Source organism: Sinohyriopsis cumingii, chromosome 5, assembly GCF_028554795.1.
Source record: "Sinohyriopsis cumingii isolate HCF-2022 chromosome 5, ASM2855479v2, whole genome shotgun sequence".
Classification (NCBI taxonomy): Eukaryota; Metazoa; Mollusca; class Bivalvia; order Unionida; family Unionidae; genus Sinohyriopsis; species Sinohyriopsis cumingii.
Genome location: NC_142965.1, coordinates 117,038,385 through 117,064,968, shown reverse-complemented (window position 1 = coordinate 117,064,968; position 26,584 = coordinate 117,038,385). Strand labels below are relative to the sequence as shown.

At 36.5% G+C, this 26,584-nt stretch overlaps 1 protein-coding gene across 4 annotated transcripts in view; it reads left to right on the top strand.

The window, feature by feature from the left end:
• The first annotated feature begins 5,778 nt into the window (after positions 1–5,778).
• The window catches only part of LOC149800048 (toll-like receptor 2), a 45,388-nt gene continuing 24,582 nt past the window's right edge, over positions 5,779–26,584 (top strand). Inside the window, exon 1 of one of the 4 annotated variants that reach the window (XM_089959587.1) lies at positions 5,779–6,200. Coding sequence is in view for 2 of the 4 variants with exons in the window: in XM_089959584.1 (XP_089815710.1) it covers positions 22,106–22,213 (108 nt within the window). In the remaining 2 variants the exon portion in view is untranslated. Of the gene's footprint in view, positions 6,201–21,132; positions 22,356–26,273; positions 26,494–26,584 lie in introns of those variants that run through there. The other 3 variants (XM_089959584.1, XM_089959586.1, XM_089959585.1) reach the window with 3 other exon arrangements.

Sequence of the window (26,584 nt, the reverse complement as noted above, 5' to 3'; positions counted from 1 at the left end):
TGGATAAAAACGTATGAGAAAAACCAACCAGTGTCCATACACAACATTTATAGTGGTTACTTTTTCATCAAAGTAAGATTGTTCGTACTAAATCATTGTGTACATGATCAATAACAGGATAATCCCTAAAAATCCAGATAACAGATCCATGTAACAACAACAGCATCATGTCTCCAGATACAGAAATGTCTTACTGTTTTATGGAGGATAAATTGTGTGTACATTAAGTATGTGTGTACATTAAGCATGTGTGTACATTAAGTGTGTACATTAAGTGTGTACATTAAGGATATTTTGTGATTCTCATTTGTTCCAAATACAATGAACCGTTGTATTTAAGACGCAAACCTAAGCATAAAAACTAATTTACTATTTCACAGTGATGCGTTCCAAAAGCAAGAGAGAAAAAGTTTGATTAACCTGATACCAAACATGAGTACTTTGTGTTTGTACTTCATTGAAATTTAATCTCCATTCTTTCAGTATATACATAATTGACTCCAGTTTTTCAAAAGATTTTTTCTTCATTATTTGCAAGAATAACAGACCTCGTAAGCATTGCGGACAAAGCATGCCTTAAATTTAAAGGTATTTATTATCCCTTATGAACAAAACAGAATTTATGCCACAAAAGGCACATATTAAACATAATAAATAATTGATATTCATTGCACTATTGCATACATGAATGGATACATGAATGAATAAACAATGGTGATAATAAACTGTGTGCTCATAAATCCTCGGAGAGAGAGAGAGAGAAAAGAAAAAAGATACTTTAAGTTGGAATGCATTATATGCATATTTACATAGGTATTTCAGAGCTGTTAAATCTTCATTTTTCTGGTAATTGAATTAGTTTGTAAATGTCAGTTAAAAGAGCTAACATAGGACATTCTAAGCGAGAGGAATAGAGGATATATTAAGACAAAATGATAAGCAGGGCCGGATTAAAGACTTCCAGGACCCTAAACACATAAAATAGTATGGTGCCTCCCCCACCCCCATGTGAAACTAATAAAAAAACAATATTAATAGCTAGAAAGGTGGGAAATAACAGTGTTACCATCATTCCAAAATTAAAATAATCGTACATGCAGATCGAAATGTTATATATAATTCATTGGATTTTATCATCAACGATTAATCTGAATTTTTTTCTGGTGCCTAAGCACGTGCTTAGTTTGGTTAATGGGCAATCTGACACAAATAAAGCCTTTCATTACGGGTTCAAAGGTCTTTAAGTAATAGAAAAGAGAAAGTAATGGACAATTTCGTTTATAATACCAAGTGAATGAAATATATACTGTTCACACTAACTTTCTACAATATGCAGGGTTCCTTAATTCCGTGAAATCATATATGAATAGATTATCTATCTAAACATAACCAGAAATTTTGGAGAAAAACTTGCGAAAAGGACCTTACTTCTCTTTGAAACTAAGAAAGGTTGCAGAAATATTTATAGCATCATAGTAAAAGACACATAAATATTGTAAAAGGGATGGACAAGGCATTTTGCCTTATCATACAAAATTGCAAAAGAGTCTAACCTAATTTGGTTTTAGTATAAATTACTGCATACAGTTCTTGCAACAAACACATTTTGTTCCGAAATAATTGGAATATCAAATAATAATATGTGTTCTTTTTGTATGGATTCACCTGAAACATTAATTCACCATTTTTAGACGATGCAACTGTAAAACAGTTTTGGAATGATTTTGATTAGAAACAACACTAATTAACTGCATACTTTTCACTTACAAGAATAATTGTCGGTATGTTAAAAGCAGGCAATGTAATTAATTTTATCTTGCTGGTATCTAATTGATACATATATAATATACGCCTCCATCGCGACCTTTGTTTATTTTTTAAAAAACGATACTACATTTGTGACATGGAAGTAGTCAGAAAGATACAACAATCTGTAACGTTTTGAAACTGAATGTCTCACATTTATTAATTTAGTTGTATAGTGGGCATTTACTGTCTATTGTTTGAAATGTTTTAGATATAATCATGAAAATTAGTTGATGCAGCTTCAATAGTAAATTATCTCTTGGCTATATTTCTGTGCAAATAATCTGAAACTAGTTTTATAAGATTTATAGGTATGCCTATTATACGAGTGTACTCTGACAATACTCCTGTTTCTTAATCTTTTCTGTTCCATTCTTTTTTCGCGCTTCTTTCTTACATTTTATAATGTTTTCTTTCTTTAGGCTATCCTCTTTTCTTCTTGTACCCTTTCCGCATTTATTAGCGCAAAATCTAGCTGTTGGAAGTCTTGACAAAGAAGATAGTTGTTGTTGTTGTTGTGGGGTTTAACGCCATTTTTCCGCACACGATAGGCTACACAGAAGATAGAACATATGTAGAGAAAAAGAAATTGTAAAGTAGTCCGTGGGATGGCTCTGCGTCCCATTGCTACCTATGTACGGGGAATATTTTCACAAAAAAAAGAGCAAAAATTAACAATTTTGTAAAATTCAACATATAGTTTATTTCCCTAGAATACAGAGTGTAAACTTAAAAATAGCTTAGAGAATCGCGAATTAAATCTCAAATAGTCCTAAAGGTTATATCATTAGTTCTAATGAATACTGTTCTGATTCATTGTCAATGGTATTTGAAACCAGATCAAGCACTGAGTGTATCCATGTGCATGCAATGGCTTGTGACGTGCAGATGTGCCAGTAGTCTTTTGGGGAATCACAATAATATAATCCAATGTGTCCTTGCCTGAATTCAATATAATTCCAAGTTAATGTTTCTGTCCAAAACTATTATTAAGGACCACTTTCTGTCCAAAATATTATTAAAGAGCACTTACTGTCCAAAACTATTGTTAAAGAACACTTTCTTTCCAAAACTATTATTAAAGAGCACTGTATTGTTGTTGTGGGATTTAACGCCATTTTTCAGCACACGATAGGCTATACATGGCGGCCAGTATTAATGGTGGAGGAAGAACCCGGGAAAACCCCGAAAAGAACCACCGACCCACGAGAAGCTACTGGCAAGCTTTCTCACATACCCACATTGGCCGAATCCTGGACTCGAACCCATGCAGACAGAGGTGAGATGGCAGTGATCCGTAACGGAGAGCGCTTTACACCACTCGGCCACTCGGGGCCCCAAAATTGCACTTTGCATCTCCAGTAAAAATAATTTGAATAAATAATTTCACCCAGATCAAATACTGAACACAATAATACTAATGATTCTGTCAAAAGATGCTAAAGCAAGAATGAATTATTTTCAAGTAAACAAGATTAAATAAAAATACAAAAGATGCGCCATGATGTAGATCCAAAGTTAATTTCTAGAAAATAATAAATTTTATGCAGATAACATTTGTTACTAAAATTGTAATAAAGAATGTGGTAAGCATAAGGTTGAACATGTTATTCTATGGGGAAAACCAATATCAAAGACCCAGACACAAATAAATATGCTTGCATCTCTTGATAACAATCCTAATATTTAACCCACACTCGTAGGGAAATATTACTTATGCATTATTTGTTTACAAAAAAACAACAACTTAGATGTCTCTAGCCAGGCACAAAATGAACTTCATTTTGGACAAGGTCCAGTGTAAAATACAATTATAATAACCTATAATCACGAAAAAAAATTAACAAACAATACAAATTAAATCTATATAAGAAGTGGTTTCCAACACATCTTTTACATATTTATAGATGTATGAAGCTTTTAAGGTAACTGCTGAGCTGCCGTCAGAATGAACTATGTCTTTTAGTCCTTGGTTAAAAGTCGATAAAATGGAAGATATATGGACTGAATTAGAATAATATCAGACTTCGCAAAATCTTGAACTCGATAGAATAGTTCTCACATTAAAAATCAGGTGTTATCATTCTTTTATGTAATCGGTTAGCTTTAACTGGTATCGTGTGTGTGTGTGTGTGTGTGTGTGTGTGTGTGATTTGCATTTGTAACGTATCGCTACGATGTGTGCAGTGCGGCAGTTTATAGTGATGTCTTGCACTGGGACATCATGTCGCAGACATGTAACATGATATCCCACCCAGTCACATTATCCTGATACAAGGCCGACAAGTCCTAACACTAACCGCTTAATACTGAGCGCCAAGCGATGTAGCTGTTATTACCATTGTTACAAGTCTTTGGTAATGGTATAGTTTTTGGAAAATATAATTGTTTGTCTTTAGCCATTTGAACCAGTACTTAATGATACGTACATACATATTTAAATAAGTGTATATCGGCCCAACTCTCCATATACAAACATATTGTTGATAGAAAGTTTCACGTCTTGAAACGACCTGAAATATTTTTATGTACCGCTCTGTAGTGTATGCTTTAAAAATATCCCCAAATTTCACAGCCATAAGACAAAACTGGAGATACAAAAGAATGAAATAAATCACAAATTATATGCTCATTTCTTCTCTGTTAACTTTTCATTGTCAGAAACGTTCAGTATTTTACGATATTGAACTCGCGTGTAATTGATATTGGACTTAACGTGAATAAAAGAACTAATTTTTATTGTAAACAAGCAATGGACGCAGATGCCAGCACTTTTGATTTATTTTATTTGTCTGTGGATGAAGTAAACCAACTGAATTAACTAAAGCAGATGTTTCGTGGACTGCCACATACCAGCTGTTTGGCACATTCCGCGTTAACTTTTTTGATACAATGTTTCGGATTTAGGCAAGCTATAGACGCCAGACAGGGTCCTTACAAATAACATCCAAGTGACAAGGCATAAACTGTCTTCTTTAGCTGGTAATAAGAATGGCAAAATGTACTTTCTTAGTTCTGTAAATCCAAATTACATGAGCCGTGTCAAGCTTGATTACGAATTTCGAAATTGTACTGTAATTTTGACTGTATTCCAAGTGCAATTACATCCTCCTTACTGCACTCAAAATGAAATAAACATTATATTCCAAAGCATCTTTTGATCATTGCAATTGAAAGTAGTCATATCTTTTCCACCTTATGATTTCAAACAATTAATGGCAGAACAGAAAAACACTTGCAGATGTCAACAGTACGCTGCTCCATCGCCGCTGAAAATCCGATGTACTTCATGTAGAATCGGCACATAAATCCAGCCCATAATCACGAAATTTCGTAGAAACGACAAAAAAAATGCCCAAATCTATTCCTTCCAAATCAAATGGAAAAGTTGTTGCAATGCGCATTCATTCGCAATATGACTCCAAATTTCAATTTAAGTAGACCAAAACGCCATTTTTATTTGAAAGTTATGTTAAGCGTTCGACCAAGTTCAAATTTATCTGGGCGGAGTTAAGTGCGCATTAACACTGTTGCTGTTGTGTAATGATGAATCTGCGCTTGTGTATTTAGTTCGGAATACGGCATACATTCAGTTACTTTGATTCGTGTAGTCTATTTTTATTTACATAATTAAGCCTTAGGTATAATAAAAAATGAACATATAATAAAAACGTTACTGCATTTGTATGGGAAAATATGAACTAGTTTTGTCGGATGGATATACTGCACTCCCAAGGTCGTGCAGTATTTCCATCCGAAAAACTCGTTCATATTTTCCCATACAAATGCAGTAGCTATAAATATTCAATGAACAATGCTAACACGATAAACTAAACCGACTGACTGATTTCATTGCATGTACGTATTCGTATTGTCAATGCAACGTAACGCTTCCCTTGATTCAATAGGCTGAAAGGCCATTCAGTGTTTGTTTAAAGGACACTTGTAAAAGTAAAGGTAAATACTCCCGTGTGTTGAGCGTTCAAAGTTTTACTTATTTTTTCACGTACAGAGGCAAATATATTTCTGGATAAAGCTTGTCCTCCACGAAGTTTGGAACAAAAGAGTATTTATTATCTGTAAAGGAAAATGTGCACAATGAATTCAAGATTAATGCAGACACGAACTTCCTCTACCAGCGGTGTGTAACCTATAACCTAAACAAAAACAATGCGCTTGGATACCATTATGGGATTGGTAATCAATCGTGTATGCAACGACATTCTAGTTTAAATAGCCAAAAGAGGCGAACACGATTTTAATGTAAGGTCAGTCAGTATGACATCTACTTGTGCTCGAAGCTCATTCGCAGTAGTGAGAGTAAATCTTTAAAGCTGACAGGATTGTACGTCCCAGTGCATGATTTGAGACCAGGTTCAAAGCAATCAACGGTGGTAAGTTTATATATAATCACATACGCACATATTACAAGGCATATGGGGACCCAGGTGGCCTTGTGGTTTAAAGCGCTCGCCTTTATCGATCGCTGCCATGTCATCTCTGTCCACGTGGGTCTGAGTCTCGGAATCGCCCAACGTGGGTATATGCGAAAGCATGCCGTTAGCTTCTCGTGGTTCCAAGGTTTACCCGAATGTTTTTCTCCACCATTTATTCAGACCGCCATGTGTAGCCTCTCTTGCGCTGAGAAGTGGCGTTAACCCCAAAACAACAATAACCAGGTATACACAACTTTATCCTATTCAAATAAACTGTATTTTTTTTTGTTATTTACTATACACGATGGCACTCGTCGTAGATAAATTGTATTGATCAAATACTTTGGATCGATTTCTTTTAGTATGTTCGTGGCAGTAGGACTATGCTATAGATAGATTCCGCACAACGTTATCAGCAGCCATATTTGTAGTACGCTGGCAGATTTATCTTTGATTTTATATGGTGTTTGGAAGTTGAAACTCAAGACACTTATACTAAAAATACATACATAAACGGAACGCAAATCAAGCTTTCTGTTAGTATCTATATTCTTAATTAATAAGTTGATTTTGCCTCATTGTGTGTGTATATATATATATATATATATATATATATATATATATATATATATATATAATCATGGAATAAAAGTGAAACTGAACAACGAATTCATATATTAATCAAACTATTAACTTGTGAACATTAATTTATGCTCTGCATTTGTTAATGCAGTCGAAAATCGAGATTATGATGCCCAGCATAGCAGTTGTAGCCCGCTTGAACAAAAGTTTCGTGTCAATTTAATTTTCCGAGGCTGCGTCATAAAACAAATAAACTATGGCATGCGATGGGTGATTGAAATCATTAAGTTTTACATTTTTCTTTACATTAGTTTTACTAACTTAAACAAATAATGCTGTACCAAACCTAGGATATGTAGATGCATTTTTGTCTCAGATCACAGCTATTTTAGAATTGTGTGATTATTTATGTGATTATTGCGAGTCGGTGTTGGAAAAATTGCCTCAAACCCAGTAATTAGCCATTTAGTAGCAGCAAATGTCATAATGAACAGTATTCTTGGGACTTTACGGTAGAATGGATTAGTTTCGCAAAACAACCCATCCCTAATTTTTTAACATAAAGAAATTTAGGGATATTTTCACTTATAAGTGTTTAGAACTTGAGATAGGATTAAATATGTATTCAGTGTTTAGGTCGTCGTTCGTGTTGCATAAGGTGAAGTACCGATCTACTGATTGGTTAAACGAATGTGAAGCGAGATAAACCATGTATGTGTGAAATTATAGTCTCATACAGTGTGGTCACTAGGTAACAGTAATGATGTGTGTGGTACCATAACATCTTCTTTGATATTAGATGTAATGTAAAGAGAAATATACTGTTTTGGAAGATGACTCTGTGTGTGTGTGTGTGTGTGTGTGTGTGATTTAGATTTTTAATCTAGCTTTAACAATCTTTCAGTCATATCGCTACGATGTCTGCAGTTTTACGGCGTTGTGTCAGTTTATAGTGATGTCTAGCACTGGGGCATGATGCCCCAGACATGTAGCACGATGTCCCATCCAGTCACATTATCCTGACACCAGGCTGACCAGTCATAACACTAACCTCTTAATGATGAGCGCCAAGCGAGGCAGCTGTTAGCACCATTTTTGAAAGTCTTTGGTATGAGTCGGCCGGGGTTCAAACCCGCGATCTTCCGCATCCGAGGTGGACGCTCTAACTACTAGGCCACCGGAGCGGTCGAAATATGACTGTGAAACTGGGATGACTGTGAAACAAGTTAATTATTCATAGGTACATGAGTAATAAGTACATTTACATTTAGTCTCAGACTCAAGAGAGAACATCGATACAAAGTTTTAGTGTGTCTATGTGTGTGTCTGTGTGCGTGCGTGCGTGCGTGCGTCCGCGTGTGTATGTGCATTGCTATGAAACTGAGTTACAAATTGTATAAAGAATATTTTTCTTGTAAAGGAAAATGGGATCAGATACCAATATGTTCAGTGCAAAAGAGAACTCTGAACTCCGTAGAAAAGCTTAATTATAAATCATATCAACCAACGATATTACACAATATTTCAAACAGACAATATTTTGATTTTTGAATATCTTATTTTTGCAATGGAACTGAGACAACAATTTCATGTTGAAGTTAAAGTTATATTTATTCATCATTAGTTTCTATGAACAATTTCTGATCATTTAAAAAACTTTATTTATGCATCTTCGTATTTGAAAAACAATACATATACAATATCATTCTAAGTTTAGTGAATAGTTTATGGATAGGCAGTTAATTGAGAAATATGTGGTAAAAGAAGAAATAATGGTGGATCTTCTTTGATATTTTTAAACAAGCCGTTTCCATGGCAACCAGCACGTGTACACACATATTTTCTCTAAAATCTAAGCAAACTACCGTATACCTTTAATATGCACCAAGTTAAGAAATATAGAGAGTGCGGCAGAAAACGACCCTTATTCAATATAGACCTTTATATGTTCCAAATTTATTACTTGTCAATTAATATTGATCCGTATTTTTGAGTTGTTTTCTTCCATGCTTGCTTGGAACTGGAGTCGTGTCTACTACTGTGTGATAAATGCTATTGTATTTCAAAATTAGCTCTGGTAAACCGTCAACTCTTTCTCTACTATCATTTTATGTAAAATACATCCACACTTTAGGTCTCACTGGACAGTTTATATGGTGAATTTGCATCCGACAATGATCTATTGCAGAAAAATGAGAATAATTTTACACTGAAGATGCAAATAAAAACAAATTAATGATTTTTGAAGAAAGTATGCATGTGAGATTTTGACTGCGGCAATCAGGTTAATTCTTTATACAACTGGTGGCTTTTATACTGAACCAACACTGCCACCAACCCACCTTTTCACATTCATTTTTGACAGCAAAGAGCTATTTTGAATATTTTCCTGTGATAAGGCAGGTAACAGAATCAGCATGTGTCTTATGCATGAATAGAGTTCACTAGTACTATAACAAATTAGCATACTTTTCGCCACCCCTCAACCATCTCGATTTTTAGATAGCTACCTCTTGCAGCAGACCTACGTAAATACGTAAGCCATGTCAGCTGTACATTTGCAGCCTAAGTTACGCATTTGATCTCCAGTGCTAGTCTATCTGTGACAGGCAGTCACCAAACAAGCCAACCCATTTTCAAGCCTAATTCAAAGTAAATCTAAACCATATTACAGATTTAGCTTCTGTGTGAATTTCTAAATGTTAGGCTTATGATAATTAGGTTCATGTATTTTACCTTAAAAATTAGGGAGCTGTCAAAATACGATTAAATTCTTCCAGGGCTCTAAGAACTGAAAATATTACGGTGCCCTCCCCCTCCTACAAAATGTGAAACTAAAAAAATATTAAGATCTAAAAAGGTGGGAAAATACCAGTGTTGCCACCTTTTCAAATCACAATACTCGTACATACAGATCGAAATGATCATATATAATTCATTCAATTTATCATCAACAATTAATTTAATTTTTTTCTACTGCCACTGTTGGGATTTTGCCCTAAACACGTGCTTAGTGTACTTCATGGTTGAAAAGAGGTACACGTTATTGCTCGAGTTTATGTTAAAAACTGGTTCAATATTTAGTTGACAGTCTGTTGACTTCATCACGATATAGCTTTGTGTTTTGGAAAATACTCATATCCTCTTGTATTTGATGTGTTAGCTCAGCAGCATTTTGCGTGCGCGCGCGCGCGAGTGTGTGTGTGTGTGGTTTGGATTTTTAACGTAGCTTAAACAATTTTTCAGTCATATCGCTACGATGTCTGCAGTGTGGTAATTTATAGTGATGTCTGGCACTGGGACATCATGGCGCAGACATGCAGCATGATGTGCCACCCAGTCACATTATCCTGACACCAGGCCGACCAGTCTTAACACTAACCTCTTAATGCTGAGCGCCAAGCGAGGCAGCTGCCAATAACATTTTTATAAGTCTTTGGTATGACTTGGCCAGAGTTCAAATCCTCGACCTCCCGCATCCGAAGTGGACGCTCTAACCACTTAAGCCACACGAGCGGTCAATAATGAGAGGAGAATGGAGGCAGGAGTCGCGATCGGAATATCGTTCAGCTATTTCCGTCAGGTCATGCATATAACCACGGAAGTGGTTGTAGCAATACAAATCAATTTGATGGGTTTGGTGATTCGCCTCTACTGGACTTAAGACAGCGAAAGTCGAGGTTATTCCGATCGTGACTTTTTCCTCCCGTGGCCGTGTTATTCCATATGGACTAAAGTAGTACAGATTATAGTACTCAATAGAGACGAATTACATCCGAGGTTTATATCAAGACTTGACGGAAATGGCCGAGCGATGTTCCGATCGGAGTCGAGGTGGTTTAGAGGTTAGAGTGCCGGACTTGGAACCGTTCCATCGGATCAGCATGGGTCAGTTACCGAGGTAGATCAAGTCACCTTACCCCAATTGCATCGGCAGTGAAGAGCATACGCTGCAAGATAAAACACTACACCGAATGCATTTCTTAATCAAAACAGTTTGCATACTTATCCTTGTTTGTTTTTCCGATATCAAAGTCCTCGTTAGTTCATTATTTGTTCGCATCGTCCAGGTTAACATCTCAAACCCTTTTTCATTTGCTCAGTTACCAGCAAAAATCAACAAGATGACTTCTTTAGAACTTGAATCGACCATATAAAAGGAGATGCGCGATGTCCAAATTCTAGTTAGAGAATTTCTGTGAGGAGTCGGTCACTGTTAGTGGTACCCTACGTCACGTGACAAGAAGCATGCTCTTTTCTAAAATATAAAACGTAATACTTGTATTATACATTGGTCAACTAAACATTCGTTGCAGTTGGGTTTAGGAACATCTAAAGAATCATTGCCAGTGTCCATTTTGCAAACAAAGTGGTGCATACAAAAGGTCTGGAACTAATACTGAATCTTTGTGTTTACGATATTGTTTTAGTGCCAGCATATGAAGTTTCTAATAATGTCGGTATGTAATTATGAAATGTGATGTAAAGAAAAAGAAACCGAATGCGGGAGATCGCGGGGACGAACCCCGCCCGAGCATTACCAAAGATTTATAACAATGGTACTAGCCTCTCAGCTTGACGCTCAACATTAAGAACACACGTTACTAATTCAATTCCTATAGTAAACCTATGCAAACACGATATTAAAAATTAAATAACCTAAAATTCCTGAGTGCATATGATCAAACCTATATTTATCAGTATAGATGAAACCTGGATGTCAGCTTCTGTGTAGAGAAAAGAATATGAGCCACGGCATTTTCTGGACCTGCATGTGTTTGAACCATGTGCTTTCAATTCTACACCAAAGAGTCAGGTGGTAAGTTTAGTAATGAGTGTTATTATATGCTCATTTTTTTCCCCGTTAACTTTACATTGACAGAATCGTTCAATATTCCCCGATACTGAACGCGCGCGACAATACACATATAGCATTCACGTGAATAAAGGAACTACTTTCTTTTGTAAATAAACAATGGACTCAGACGCCAGCACTTTTGATTTGTAAACAAATCATGTACACTCGCGTAAGAGGCTCTTTACGTTGTGGTTGTTTATTTGTTTCTGAATGAACTTAAACATGTTTCGTGGACTGCAAAAAACCCCAGCTGTCTTGACATTTTGCGTTGATACAATGTTACGGATTTAGGCTAGCTACCTTGTATAAATGACGGATTAGGTCCTTACAAATAACAAGGCATATACTGTTTTCTTTAGCTGGTGATAAGAATGGCAAAATAAAATATACTTACAGTTTTACATCCTGAATTTCCTCAAAATGTTTTTTCTTAATTCTGCAAATCCGAATTACATGAGTCATGTCATAGGTTTTCAATCTGGATTACACATTTCGAAAGTGTGCTGTAATTTCGATGATAAGTGCAATTGCATCCCCCTTACTGCATTCAAAATGAAAAACGCATTAAATTCCATAGCGTCTTTTTGAAAATTGCAATTGAAAGACTTCATATTTTCCCCACGTTATGATTTCAAACATTCAGTGACAGAAACAAAAACACATTTGCAGACGTAAACACGCTTCTCCCGCGCCCCTTCAATCGGATGTATTTCATGTATAATTTGCACAGATGAATCCAGTCCAAAATCACAAACTTTCGTCGAATCGAAACAAAACACCAAAATATATTCACTCCAGATCAAATGGAAAAGTCGTTGCAATGCCCAATCATTCACAATATGACTGCAAATTTCAATTTTAACTAGACACGAAATTTTCTTTCGAAAGTGCACATTAATAATGACGTTATTTTGTAATGTCAAATCTGCGCTTGTGTATTTAGTTTGGAATAAGGCATTCATTCATTTACGTTGTTTCTTGTAGTGTATTTTGTTTACATAATTAAACCTTAGGTTGAATAAAAAAATGAGCATATAATAAAAAGGTTACTGCATTTGTATGGGAAAATATGAACTCGTTTTGTCGGAAGGATATACTGCACTCACAAATTAGTGCAGTATTCATTCCGAAAAACTCGTTCCTATTTTCCCATACAAATGCAGTAACCTATAATTATTATATGCTCATTTTTTTCAACGTTAACTTTACATTGTCAGAATAGTTCAGTATTTTACGATATTGCACACCTTCATATTGCATTCTGGGCGGAGTTATGTGCGCAGTAATAATGTTGTTGTTGTGCAATGATGAATCTGCGCTTGTGTATTTAGTTTGGAATATAGCATAGATTCAGTGACTTTTGATTCGTGTAGTGTATTTTGTTAATATAATTAAGCAATAGGTAGAGTAAAAAAAGAGCATATAATAAAAAGGTTGCTGCATTTGTACAGGAAAATATGAACTCGTTTTGTCGGATGGATATCCCAAGGTCGTGCAGTATTTACATCCGAAAAACTCGTTCATATTTTTCCCATACAAATGCAGTAACCTATAATTCCAAAACTCCAGACTGTTAGAGGACTGAAATTCCATCAATACAACAATGTCTATATTTTTTCACTTACAACTAGGATAAGCTCTCAAAAGGTTCTTTTTCCTAAAATATAACTTACATTATTAGCTAATCCTGGCCAGACCCATATATACTCTATTTAATGTTCACCCATTTCCAGACTGGTTCCCTTTTCTCCATGTAATTAGTACCGTGGGTCCTATATCCACTCTTGATTTTCTTGACAGCCCTAGGAATAGTAGTTCAATACATAATTAAGCAATGTACACAGTTCTGCTTGTCAAAGATTACATGGTCAGCCTGGTTTCAGTATAATGTGTCTGGGTGGGACATGATTCTACGTGTCTTACAGAATTATGTGGGGCCCCGAGTGGCCGAGTGGTCTAAAGCGCTCTCCGTTACGGATCACTGCCATCTCACCTCTGTCTGCGTGGGTTCGAGTCCAAGGCTCGGCTAACGTTGGTACGTGGGAAAGCCTGTCAGTAGCTTCTCGTGGGTCGGTGGTTCTTTCCTGGGTTTTCCGGGGTTCTTCCTCCACCAGTTATACTGGCCGCCATGTATAGCCTATCTTGTGCTGAAAAATGGCGTTAAACCCTAGAACAACAACAACAAGAACAACAGAATTATGTCCCAGTGCTAGACATCGCTATAAATTGCCATACTGCAGACATCGTAGCGATATGACTAACAAATTGCTAACACTACGTTACATATCAAAATCACACACACACACACACACACACACACACACAAACACACATTATTGCGAAAAAATGGGTGAAGAGATTGTGCGTGCAGTTAAGACATAATTCGCGAGTGTCAGGGTGATGAGCTCAGTGGTCAAAGTGAAACTGACCTTTAAGATGAAAAACAAGCTTGGAAACACGCATATAAATACATATGTCTTTGATATGCAGTTAAGATATTGAAATGGTTTGCTTTAGAATTTAAAATTTAGTTTCAGCATCATCCAAAGCTGACATTTTAATTTTACTGAAAATATCATACCCAACCTAGCTGAATGTTCAAGAATACAAGGTCTGGAGTTCAAAGGTTAAGGTTGCAGGCAACGAAGAAGACACTGCAGGCTGTAAGATTATTTCCTGTGGAATTATAGTTCTCCTTTTCATGTCATAGTCAAGCATACATCCATTTTGCTATAATTGCAAGAAGTAAATATGTGTGAGTTTCGTTTTTGACGTAGCTTTAACAATTTTGCAGTCATGTCGCTACGATGTCCGCGGTGTGGAAATTTATAGTGGCATCGAGAACTAGGGCATCATGTCGCAGACTGTAGCAAAATGTCCATCACATTATCCTGACACAAGTCCGAAGAGTCCTAACACTAAAAATCTTCATGCTGAGCGCCTAGCGAGGCAGCTGCTAATACCATTTTTATAAGTCTTTGGTATGACTCGGCCGGGGTTCGAACCCAAGAAGTAAATAGTATTACAGTTAAAATGCACCTGTCTGATTTCTGATACGACGGCAAATACAGTAGAAACATATCTTGTGTCCTTTGGGTCAGGGTCCTCCTTTGAGGGTTACGTATTTACATCGGCTAGTAGCCTATCATGCTGCTAATAACGAAACATTCCAGTCAAGGAAGGCAGTTTTATTCATTCGTGTCAAAACTCCAATAATATCTATCGCAGAGTGATAAGCGTCATGAATGTAACATCTTCCATTCACTGTATTAAACATAACAGAAGTCATATGGGGCCCCGAGTGGCCGAGTGGTCTAAAGCGCTCTCCGTTACGGATCACTGCCATCTCATCTCTGCGTGGGTTCAAGTCTAGGATTCGGCCAATGTGGGTATGTGAGAAAGCTTGCCAGTAGCTTCTCGTGGGTCGGTGGTTCTTCCTGGGGTTTTCCAGCGTTCTTCCTCCACCATTAATACTGGCCGCCATGCATAGCCTATCGTGTGCTGAAAAATGGCGTTAAACCCCAGAACAACAACAGAAGTCATATCTGGTACACCTCTGTAAAAGGCCTGTCTTTCTCCAGTAACAAACCTGAATCATCAGCAACTACTCTCTCACTTCATCGTTAGAAAAGGCTGGTCTGGGAATATCTTTATCAGGCGCTAGGCTCTCTCCATTGACAAACCCGAATCATCAGCAACCTTTCGCATGCCAGGATAACCTCTATCAAGCATATGTCTGTCTGTCTCCAATGGCAAACCCGAATCAGCAGCAAATATTTGCGAGATTAAACGTGACAGAAGGAATGTCAGAGAACACTACTATTAAGCGGTTGTCATCTCTACTGGCAAACCTGGATCATTATCAACTATTCGCTAGATAAAACGCGCCAGAAGTCATGTCTGGGTACACCTCTGTGAAGTGCTTGTCTCTCGCCACTGACAATCCCTAATCATCAGAAACAAGTTGCTAGATTAAACGTGATAGAAATAATGTCTGGGTACACCTCGATCGAACGGTTATCTCTCTCCACGGGTAAACTAGAGTCATCAAGTGGGTCCTTTCCAACTGCAGAAGCATTGTTACATTTCTTCCTTCAGAGGTAATCAACAATTACATATCAATTAGAATTCTGCTGATGCAAGTCTGGTTGTGTAATAATGCATATGGTATAGTCTTTCTAGGCATGACATGTGCATTCCAAGATAAAATGAGATTTGATAGCCTCTATAACAAAATACCATCGCCAAAACGTTTCACAAAATATATTTTATCTGCTAATACAAACTTGGATTTAATTGCATACACACCCTTTCGGCTGAATACACACCCAACAACGGTTTATTGTTGATATCACGTGAATATTTGACCTCTGTTATCATTGACATGCAGGTCGCGAGATTTGTGTAGCCATGTGACTTGGAATGCAAATGAAAAATGGCAAATTCTAGGTCAAATGTCGTCAACGCCGTAGTTTCGTCTAGTCTGTTAGCGAATTAAAAACATAACGAATGTTATACTCGTAATGTCTGCGAAAAAATAACATATTCGTATCGATTTCATGCCGGTATATCTCGATGAAAGGTCATGCAAGTTTGCTAGCCGACACCAAATGTTGTTGGTGAATTCCAACCTTTCAGTCGGCAGCGGTCTCTGATCCTACACTCCAACATAAATGTCCAAATATCAAAAATGGGGTAGCAAGGGTTAGAGGTGATTTCGACTATTCATCCTTCTGCATTGCTGTAAGACGCAACATGGAGGCACGAACCGTGGTGATTCAAGGTTTTGTGGACTGGACTCAATACCAAAACGGCAAGGGTTCGAATCCTACCATGAGATAAGTTTGAGTTCGCTGATGTGGTGTGTCCTTTCGCAAAGCTCTTTATCAGTTTAAAAGTCCTTTTCTGTGCCGTAAAATACGAAACCAAATCAAGCAGACTTATTACCTCCCGTCCTGTTATCGTACGTTAATTGCAACATGTTCACGCACATGTGTAAATTTTATGCAATTTTCGTATTATTTTGCAAATACAATACAATAAATTAGATGATATTTTTACGACTCTATGGTCTTAAACTAAGTAACGGCAAAGAGCGAAAATTAACAAGTTTTGTAAAATTCAACAAATAATTTATTTCCATGGAATAAAAAGTGAAAATAAAAACAAAGCAACGTACAGTATTGTAAATTAAATCCCAGATAATCCTAAATATCTATCACAAGTCCAAATGTACAGAGTTCGAAATGAATTCCAGAAGTGTTCCTAATAAATTCCAATATTGAATGTGCTGATGAGCCTGTAGTTTGTAATGTGTTAATGTGCCAATGGACTGCAATGTGGCGACGTGTTAACAATCTTGATGTAACACAGTAATACGATCCAAGTCCTTGAATGAATTCACAATAATTATTTTAAAAAATCATTTAGAGGTGTGTGTATGTGTGTGTTTTGGATTTTTAACGTAGCTTTAACAATATCTGCAGGGTGACAGTTTATATTGATGTCTAGCAATGGGGCATCATGACACAGACATGTAGCATCATGTTCCACCCAGTCATATTATCCTGACATCAGGCCGACCAGTCCTAGAACAAACATCTTAATGCTGAGCGCCTAGTACCATTGCTGTAAGTCTTTTGGTGTGACTCAGGCTTGGTTCGAACCCGCGGAGGCTGTAACCACTAGGTTACCAAAGCGGTCCCAAAAGTTGGACCAAAAAATATTATAGAGCGCTTTGTAATTCCAATGAATAACTTAAATGATTAATCCACCAAAATTAAAGACAACAATGACACTGATTCCACTTCTGACGTTACGGCAGAAAAAAATGAGTAATTTTGAAGTAAACAACACTAATATAAAAAGCTAAGACACAATAACAGAGCCAGAATGTAGGTCAACTTCATTTCTAAAACACTGAGAGTTGTCAACAAGGTCAGGAATTTCTAAGTGGAAAAACAAGTGCTCTACACTCAGATGCAAATAAGTATGTTTACCTATGATAATAATGATATGAATTTTTAATCTATAATCATAGATAAATATTAGCTTTGTATAATGTTTTTGCAACATAATTGATTTGACAGTACATTCAACAGTGTTTCTTCTTCTTATTATTATGTTTTGGTAACACAAAATCTTATCTAACTAAACATCTTTCCACTGCAATATTTTGGGCAGCTTGGATCCATTGAAAATGATACTCTGTGTAGATAAAACCATTAGAAGGCTACTTATTTCCATGCATCATTCTAAATATGTAGCTCCTTCATTTTGGACAAACTACCGCTATGAAAATATTGTCCTACATGTTTCATGATGGTTTAAAATAATTTGATATACCAAACAGTATTTGTGCATCAAATTATAATTGAATCATACGTATATAATTATGGTTTCAAGAGTACATTATTGCTTTTAGACTCTGTAGATCAGTGATGAATTTCCACTAAATATTAATTATTCCTTTTTTTTTTTTAAATGGTTCAAGATTGTTACACAGTGTAATCAAAATCCCTGTGTCAAGCTCAGATTGAACTTGAACTTATACCTAGTAAGCAGAGGAAGTAGATTTTCAGTGAGGTTTTTATACAGTGTTACATGACATCGATGATATAAAGTTGCAATAGTCGCTCGAGACAAGAAGGCCGTACTCGCATACTGTAATCTATTTCATGCTTTATTTTGTTTTTGGCTTTATTTTCTTGGTCCATGTGACGAAGTATATGGTTGGGGTGGGGTGTTCCCAATATTTTTTAAAACTATTATAGAGCCCCCAGTCAGCAATGCCGACTGTTAGATGCTTAAATATACAAAAAGGTTGAAATTCAATGAATAACATTTTAATAACAACTCAATAATCAGTTAAATCAAATTTCTAATTACTCTCCTTCCGCTCGACCCTTTAAGAAGCCTATTGCATTACTCGATTAGCAGTGTGAGATTGATTTCCACCTGTCCTTGTATTTTTACTAATTTGTTGTATCCTTTCTCTCTCTCTTATTTCTCCCACTTCTCTCTCCTCTTTTCCCCCGACTTTCTCCAAAACCTTCTCCTCCTCCTCCTCCTCCTCCTCCTCCTCCTTGACTTTCTCTAGACTCCTTCTCCTCCCCCTCCACTTTCTGCCCCACAACTACACTCCTGTCGACTTCGACTGTCTCGGCTACAGTCTCAGTTCCGTCTCCAACTCTTGAAGACGGGGACCTAAATGAACCTGAAGTTCTCTGTCCTCTAAAATGCTTCTTGTGAAAACACAAGGACGGTACAACCTTTCCCTTAGTCCTCTCATCTCACACTAAACACTGCTTTTCATCAGATAACGGCTATTAAATTTCTTCGGTCACGCATTCATTCACATCAAGATAGCATACGTTTTTGTATGGTAAAACAAAGTCCTAACACAGCACGATATCAATTACTTATACATGCATCAATAAATTCCGTCACATCAGTACATATTCCTAATCTCGTTATAATAAACAATATCATAATAATCTGACGCACTTCTTTACCTTACAACTCAAAGTACGCACATATTCAAATATCCATGCTCTGATATATGCATACGTCCATAGTAACTAATCTTACATACTTCAATCATTTTCCAAATTCACAATTCACGCATGTATAAATTCTAACATAACGCATTAATAAATGCACTGGTTTACTACGAAGTAACCTAATAGCGAATTACAAAATTAATTCTGACCACAAGCTAACAATCCATATTATTCTCTACGTAGTGCTCAAGCCCATTTCTCAGATAAGCATGTCAATGAAATACTACAAAGGTAATTCTATATACTAAACGATCCTAGTAATTAAGTGTACATACTACAAATAATTACTATTATGATGCCGTAATATTTTGCAAAAACCGAGCAAATAACTTGCTGACCTTTACGAAACTTTGCCTTTCCTTATGATATATCGCTAAATTCTGCCGCCAGATTACAAGTGGCTTCTTTTCTAGGAATAAACCCTATTGATCTGCAATTCTTCCAGGCGAATACTAAATTAATCTTACGAGTTCGGAATGTATCATTCGGGTCTGAATTATAATCATGTCCTCTATCTCAATTTTTGATTTGATATCGCTTTGGACCGCTCCAATCAAACTTATAGGACAATATCCCTCTCGCTGTCTGTCAACGTGGAGACGAATAACAACACGCCCCGTTCACCCCGTGGACTTCCTTTTGATTCTTGAACCAACCTTTAACACATAGGTGTGACCGGTCGCCTTTCCAACTCAAGTTTCCAGACTCTGGCTGGTGGTGGTAACCTTGCGTAAGAATTCAACACTAACCCCGCGGAAATCTTTAGAGATCAAACACAACGCCGATGTAATATTCCCAAGAAAGGTGGATTATAGCTTATACACGACTCTCTAGCTTGGGCTTTGCAAACGTGACAGTCATTTCTTAACGTTTAGAACAAATACAAATATTTCACTATGCCAGACTCCCCCTTCCCAGAAGTGGCTGTGTCCCGTTACCATTTCACATTAAGGCCTACCTGGAAGACGAGCTAAGTATCAAATGATAATTCTCATTAGATACCACGTAAATAAATTTAACAAAAAACGCCCCAGGGACTCCTTTTTGAATATATTGAGAGAAATAAGGGCAGGACAAATTCGTTTACAACAACCTGTTCGGGGATGTCTTGGGCTACAAACAACGCAAATTTCGTCACGCATGAACACTACTGCTACTACTTTGGATTAAAGTCGCGTGCATCTTTTAGTATGTGCGACTGGTTAATTTGTACACGTTTGTGTACTATTTGATTTTTGTGATTCACCGTTATTTGTACAACGCCTCCCAAGCAATCAACCGGAAGCAGAGGAGCCCCAAAGGCCCCGCCAAGGCTCCTGTCACAGCAACCTCCTCCATCGTTGTCCTCCGGTGGTGGTCTGCATCCCCGTCCTCTCTGATTTCAGGCAGTAACCAAGTATACTAGCAGCAGTGATTTTAAAATTTAGGTTTCAAATCAATGCCCAGTTCCCTATTTTTTACTGGGCTAATCCTATACTAATTTGCCAAACATGTGATTGTCACATTCGATTTAGATATTTCTGGGTTGTGAACTTTCCTATCTTATGTTAGGTCTTCTTAACTTTGTGTACTGTGCGTACTTGAAATTTCCGAAAAGTTTGTCTTAGTAGCCTTTTTTTCTTTTTATTATTTTTTTGAGATCTCAATCTGGGTGAATATTTCGCAAGTGGGAACTTAACCCAATCGGTGTTTTCAGGGCCAGCAAGTTGTTGGTCGAAAGAGGGCTTTCGTGGGTCGGAATGAAAGCCCTATGTGGTAAACTTGTGTGTGTGCTATATTTTTTAAAATATTTTTTTATTATTTTTTTTTTTGGGGGGGGGGCGGGTGAATGGGTAGGTGTGTGTTCTATATTTGTGTGGTGACTATATATATTTCTGTTCGAGTTTCTGCTATTTTTTGCATATATCCCGACAACTCACATTCACGCACACTTTCTCGCATACATGTGTTGGTTGAGTGGGTGGGGGGTGGGGGTGTTGGCCTTATTGTTGTTTTTTGCTTTCGGGATGGCAATTCTTTTCAGACTGGGGGTGGGTGGTTTTTTATTATTTGTGGCAAAATCTTTTCGATTATTCTTCCTTCATTCCCCAAAGTCTGCAGGTGGTCTGTTCTTTCTTCCTTCTCTTCCTTAAGGTCTTCTTCTTTTACTTCATTCTGTGCCTTTTCCTGCTCTTCTTTATTTCAGCTATTTCTTTCTTGTTCCGTGCCCGTTGATGTTTTTGGTCTTCTTATTGTCTCCTGATCTTCTTTAATACTGCCACTGTTGCTGTGAGATGCCTGCTTCTAGGAGGGGAGTTGTTTGTCTGTTTGTTTTCTTCCTCTTTGACCACTTGGCTAGTTTGATGTTATTTTTGTTTAATTTAGCTTTTTGTTTTTTTTGCTTGTTGTTTAATATACATATATATATTTTTTTTATTTGTTGTTTATCGTTTGGTATTTTATATACAGGCTAAGTCTAATTTGTTAAGACAGATATCTTTGCCGAGTTTTCGGGTCTCTTACGACGCATTAAAGACATCTGATCTTACTTCCCTAATTTTAAGTTTGTTAGCCTGTCTTCTATTTATGATCTATTTGAGCATACTTCCTTTTGATTTTAGTTGTACTTGTTTTAATCTTTTTGTTTTTGTTTTGTTTTTTTGTTAAGTTTATTTTTAGGTGTACTGGTTTATACTTGGCATATCTTTATTTCTAACACTACATTAGACTAAATTTGTCCCCTTTTGCCTATTTTGTTAATGAATGCCAGAATGTCGTCATATGTCATTCCTACGTTATTGTTTTTTTGCCACAAGTAACTCCGGGTACGTGCACCGTTCTCCTATTAGTTCCTGTTGTGTTTTTAGTTCGGCCCTTTACGCATGAACACAAAAGTGTGTGTACATAAGCAGTCTTGTCTTCGTCAAATAAGAAGCGCAGTACAGGCTACGTTCAGACCGCGAGGAAACGATCCGGTTGAACATTTAACGGTATGGAAAATGCATGTACTTTCTTTAAATGTGCACATCTTACTGGCGGGAAATCATAATACCTAGGAGAAATGGTTTTAAATTTCAAGAGCGATACAGTTATGTCATAGCGCATTAAGAAGCATTTGCATAGCGGCATTCGGTGAGTAAATTAGTATTTAGTCTTCGGGCGGGGAGGGGAGGGGACTGTTTGGAGTCTCTGGACTCGAAATTGCTTTGAAAAATACTTTTGTTCTAATTTTAGGGAAAAACAACTATTGTATCCATCTTATTACTTGAAATAAGATAAACTGAAACAAAAGGGAAAGTTATTGTTGGAAAGAAAAGTCCAGGGTCATTCCACCGCAGAAAAGTCAAATTGTCGGTCCATAATATCAGATTTCATTTATATTAAACTTCTCTTTAATTATGCACAGGTAGTTTTCATTGTATTATACAGACATATTTTTTCTCCTTTTAATACAAATTGTATCTGTTCATTTTAAACAAATAATCACCTCATGCATTGTTTTAAATGTTGCAGTGAAGGCAAAATAATATTTAGTAAGGAATGTCACCAGTGATATTGTTGTCATCACCAACACCTCCACAATAAAAGACCAATAGCAACAATAACAGAGACAGTATATATTGTATTTTTCTGGTGGTCGGAAATTACTACATTTTGTTGTAGTTCGCGTTCTGAAGCAAACTGGAAATATTACAAGAAAATAAGTGTTATCAGCTTAAGTTTGACACTAACAAAATGGAAGCTTTCGCTAACATAGTTTCGTGTTCTCGGTAAGAAATCTGGCTATTATCGACTTTCACAGTGTCACTAGTTACAACAGGCCTTGATCCAAGATTTTATTTTCCAACTCTGTGCGTGCGTTCGTTTGTGGGTGTGTGCGTGTATGTATGTGTTGGCTAAGGGGCAACGGAGTCAGAAATGGGCAGAAATGGAGAAAGTCAGTTTGAACTTTTATATATATGCAATTAAACATTTCTTGGCGAATATTAATAAATTTATTGGCAAATCACACAAACGATTTTTAAAATTCAGTCTATTGAATATTAATAAATACACAAAACTGCATACCGGTACATGTTTTGTTCTGAGTCGACGGAAAGACTGAGTTTGATAATGGCGTAGGGATACGTCGAGGCCGTCAGGTCGAGACTTATTCATAATTCATATCAAACGAGTTCTTTCCCCAACCTAGAACAAAACACGAGTGCGTTTTTGTGTTTATTACATAACCCATCTTGTACGCTTTCTAAATATGTTTAGCTTTACTGTACCAATGCAATTCAAAACTAACTGTAATTTGTACAATTTTGATTCACTGTGTCTAAAAGTATCTACGCGGATGTCAAAGAAGAAAATAGTTCGAATCTGTGTGTGTGATACGGAAATAAAAAGCTGTATATAACCCCATATCATGTATACAAGATTAAATGGGCATGTAATAAACGAAAGATATTCTACTGGATTTTTTGAAATATTAACATTTTTGACACATGAAATTTTTGACACATGAAATAAATCAAAGACAAATACGAATATTTACACAATTTTACTGAATTTCTCTGCTTTTTCTGTCAGTGGTGGGCTGTGGAAAAGGGTCTTATACAATTGTGATGGCAGATGACCTAACCATTTTTTTTTTTAAAGTCAAAACGTAACAGGAGCAAATGAGTATGGTGGTGGTGGTGGTATTCATTTTGACTCTCTCTCTCTCTCGTATCACTTTTTATATGCTGTAAATAAACACTGATCTTTAGTGAAGCCAGTTGTAACAGCATCTACCTATCAGAGGGTTAATTTAAGTTGTTAGAACTTGTACTCATTCCAATTGTGACAGTAAAACATGTTTAAACAATAAACAAACGCATCAGCCATTGAAACGAAAGCCATAATTTTAGACAATGCTTGGCTAAAACGTAGCTCTGTAAGTCACTACAGTACAAGTACAATGGGAGAATGCTAGTGGCTAATGAAATGCCTGTAATAATATATTGGTAATTTGTACTTAGATTAGGGCTTTGTTTCGCTAATAATGATGTTTGAACTGTTAATTGACATAGAAAACATTAAGTGAGATCAGGCTTTCTTTTTTGTCTAGGCAAGGTATAAAGGGAGACTGGATCAGCAAAGTAGGAAGTTGTTGTACTATGACCTTTAAAAGAATACAACACAACAGCAGCAACAACGACAAGATCACTGCCACTAACACCACATCCACTATCAATAATAATAATAATGATGATAATAATAATAACAACTAAAACTGCAATCATTATAGTAGCAGTAATAATGATGAACATTTTAAGTTATTATTATTATTATTATTGGGGTCGTCATCACTGCAATAACAAAAACAATCATCACAGTTGCCAGAGTAAGTCAGTGCGTGTACATTTGATAAAAGCGACTTCTAAAAAGTAAATACGTAAAGCAAAAACGAACTGCAGATAAAAATTTGTACAATGTTACAATCTTTGTTATAAATTTTTTAATATCTTTAAAACAAGACTGCGTGGAGAATTCGTCCTGATGCAATATATTTGCGTTCATTTGTTTCTTTCTTTTTGTTTCTTCACTATTTTCTTGTGCTTTTCTGTATTCCTAAATGTTATTTGTGATAAAGGTAATGTTCAGCCAACTAGCAATATTATTTGCAATTGTTCACCTCACAGAAAAGATTTATAATCGAAACATATTCAATGGATTCGGAAATCGTAGGGTTTCCGAATAGACTTGGTCCAGATAAGCGAGCATTGGGGTTTTCCCTAGAGCAAGTCATGTGAAATCGGGTTACTTCTCCCATTTTCACTGTGACTTCTGCGACGTAGCGCGCATATCTCTAGATCTACATTCACAGCCCAAGAGAGCAATAAACATTCAAATCGTTTCTGAGTCACAGTTCTATTTTAAGAGGTGTGGTGTTTTAATTATTTAACTTTGTACAAATGTGATCGAGTGGAATGAGGTAAACAGCTTGCAAGTTGTCATAACACGACCTTAATGAGACATTTTGATACATAAGACCGACTAATTCGTTGACATGATTGACATGTGTTATTAGGGACCATTTATGCATATCAGAAAAAGATACAGTAATCCCCCTGCATAAATATGATAAGAAAATAATGTATTAAAATGTGGTACTGGGATATTATACAAATTTTGAACAGATGAAATATACGAAGTAGCTGTCAGTTCTACAAGGATGTTGCACATGGCTCTAAGACTGAGTAATACAATGTATATTAATATTTCTATATGTAGTTTTTAGCTCATAAACAAATATAGCACATCTTTTATTATATCAGTCTTCATCAATGCCTTTCCGTAGAATATGTTTTTACAACTATTTTCAATAATGAAGAAAAGAAGTAATCTGTTGGACTCGGATCACAATTTTTTTTATTATAGGTCTCTACATTTATTTTCTACTAAATCACTTTCCTCTGTGTCCAAATCAAAATAAATCATATGTTAATCTAAAATACCTATAAAGACGAATTCATAGTGAAGATCTCGTCATAAGTTAGACGGCATTTCTTTGACATACTGGATTGTAAAGAGAGCAAAGTGAAATGGATCACAGATTTTACTCCTGGATCAGAGTCTCATTACTCTCTGTGCACTGTCGCCAACAGTCTCATTACTCACTGTGCACTGTCGCCAACAGTCTCATTACTCTCTGTGCACTGTCGCCAACAGAGTCTCATTACTCTCTGTGCACTGTCGCCAACAGTCTCATTACTCTCTGTGCACTGTCGCCAACAGAGTCTCATTACTCACTGTGCACTGTCGCCAAAATACACACAGACAACTACAACAAGAATACTTTAATTCTAAGGAGTGAACATTTGCCTTTGAATCTATATAGGAATGCCTAAATCTAACTCTTGTATAGGGGCTCCGAGTGGCAGAATGGTCTAAAGCGCTTACCGTTATGGATCACTCCCATCTCACTTCTGTCTGCGTGAATTCGAGTTTAGGGATTGGCCAGTGAGGGTATGTGAGAAAGCTTGGCGGTAGCTACTCGGGGGTTTGTTTGTGCGCAGTAAGATTTTGTTTCATTCAAATTGCCGGGGCACATTCATGTTGCTCAAGGACATGTAAACATGCTGAATCTAGGACGGTGATGTAGTTTGCGTAATTAAATAAGATATTTATCCGTAGACAGAATATTTACATGGTCGTCATTTAAGTCAAGAGAACGTGTTAACAAGTGAAATGTGTTGGAGGCAAATGTACTTACTGAAGTTGGACCAGGTGGATGAGTAGTGTAAGGCAGATCTCACCGTATTTCTTCTCTCTCTCTCTCCTTCACTATTGTGTAGCACATGTATGGAGCTTTTTTGAGATTCGCTGTTTAT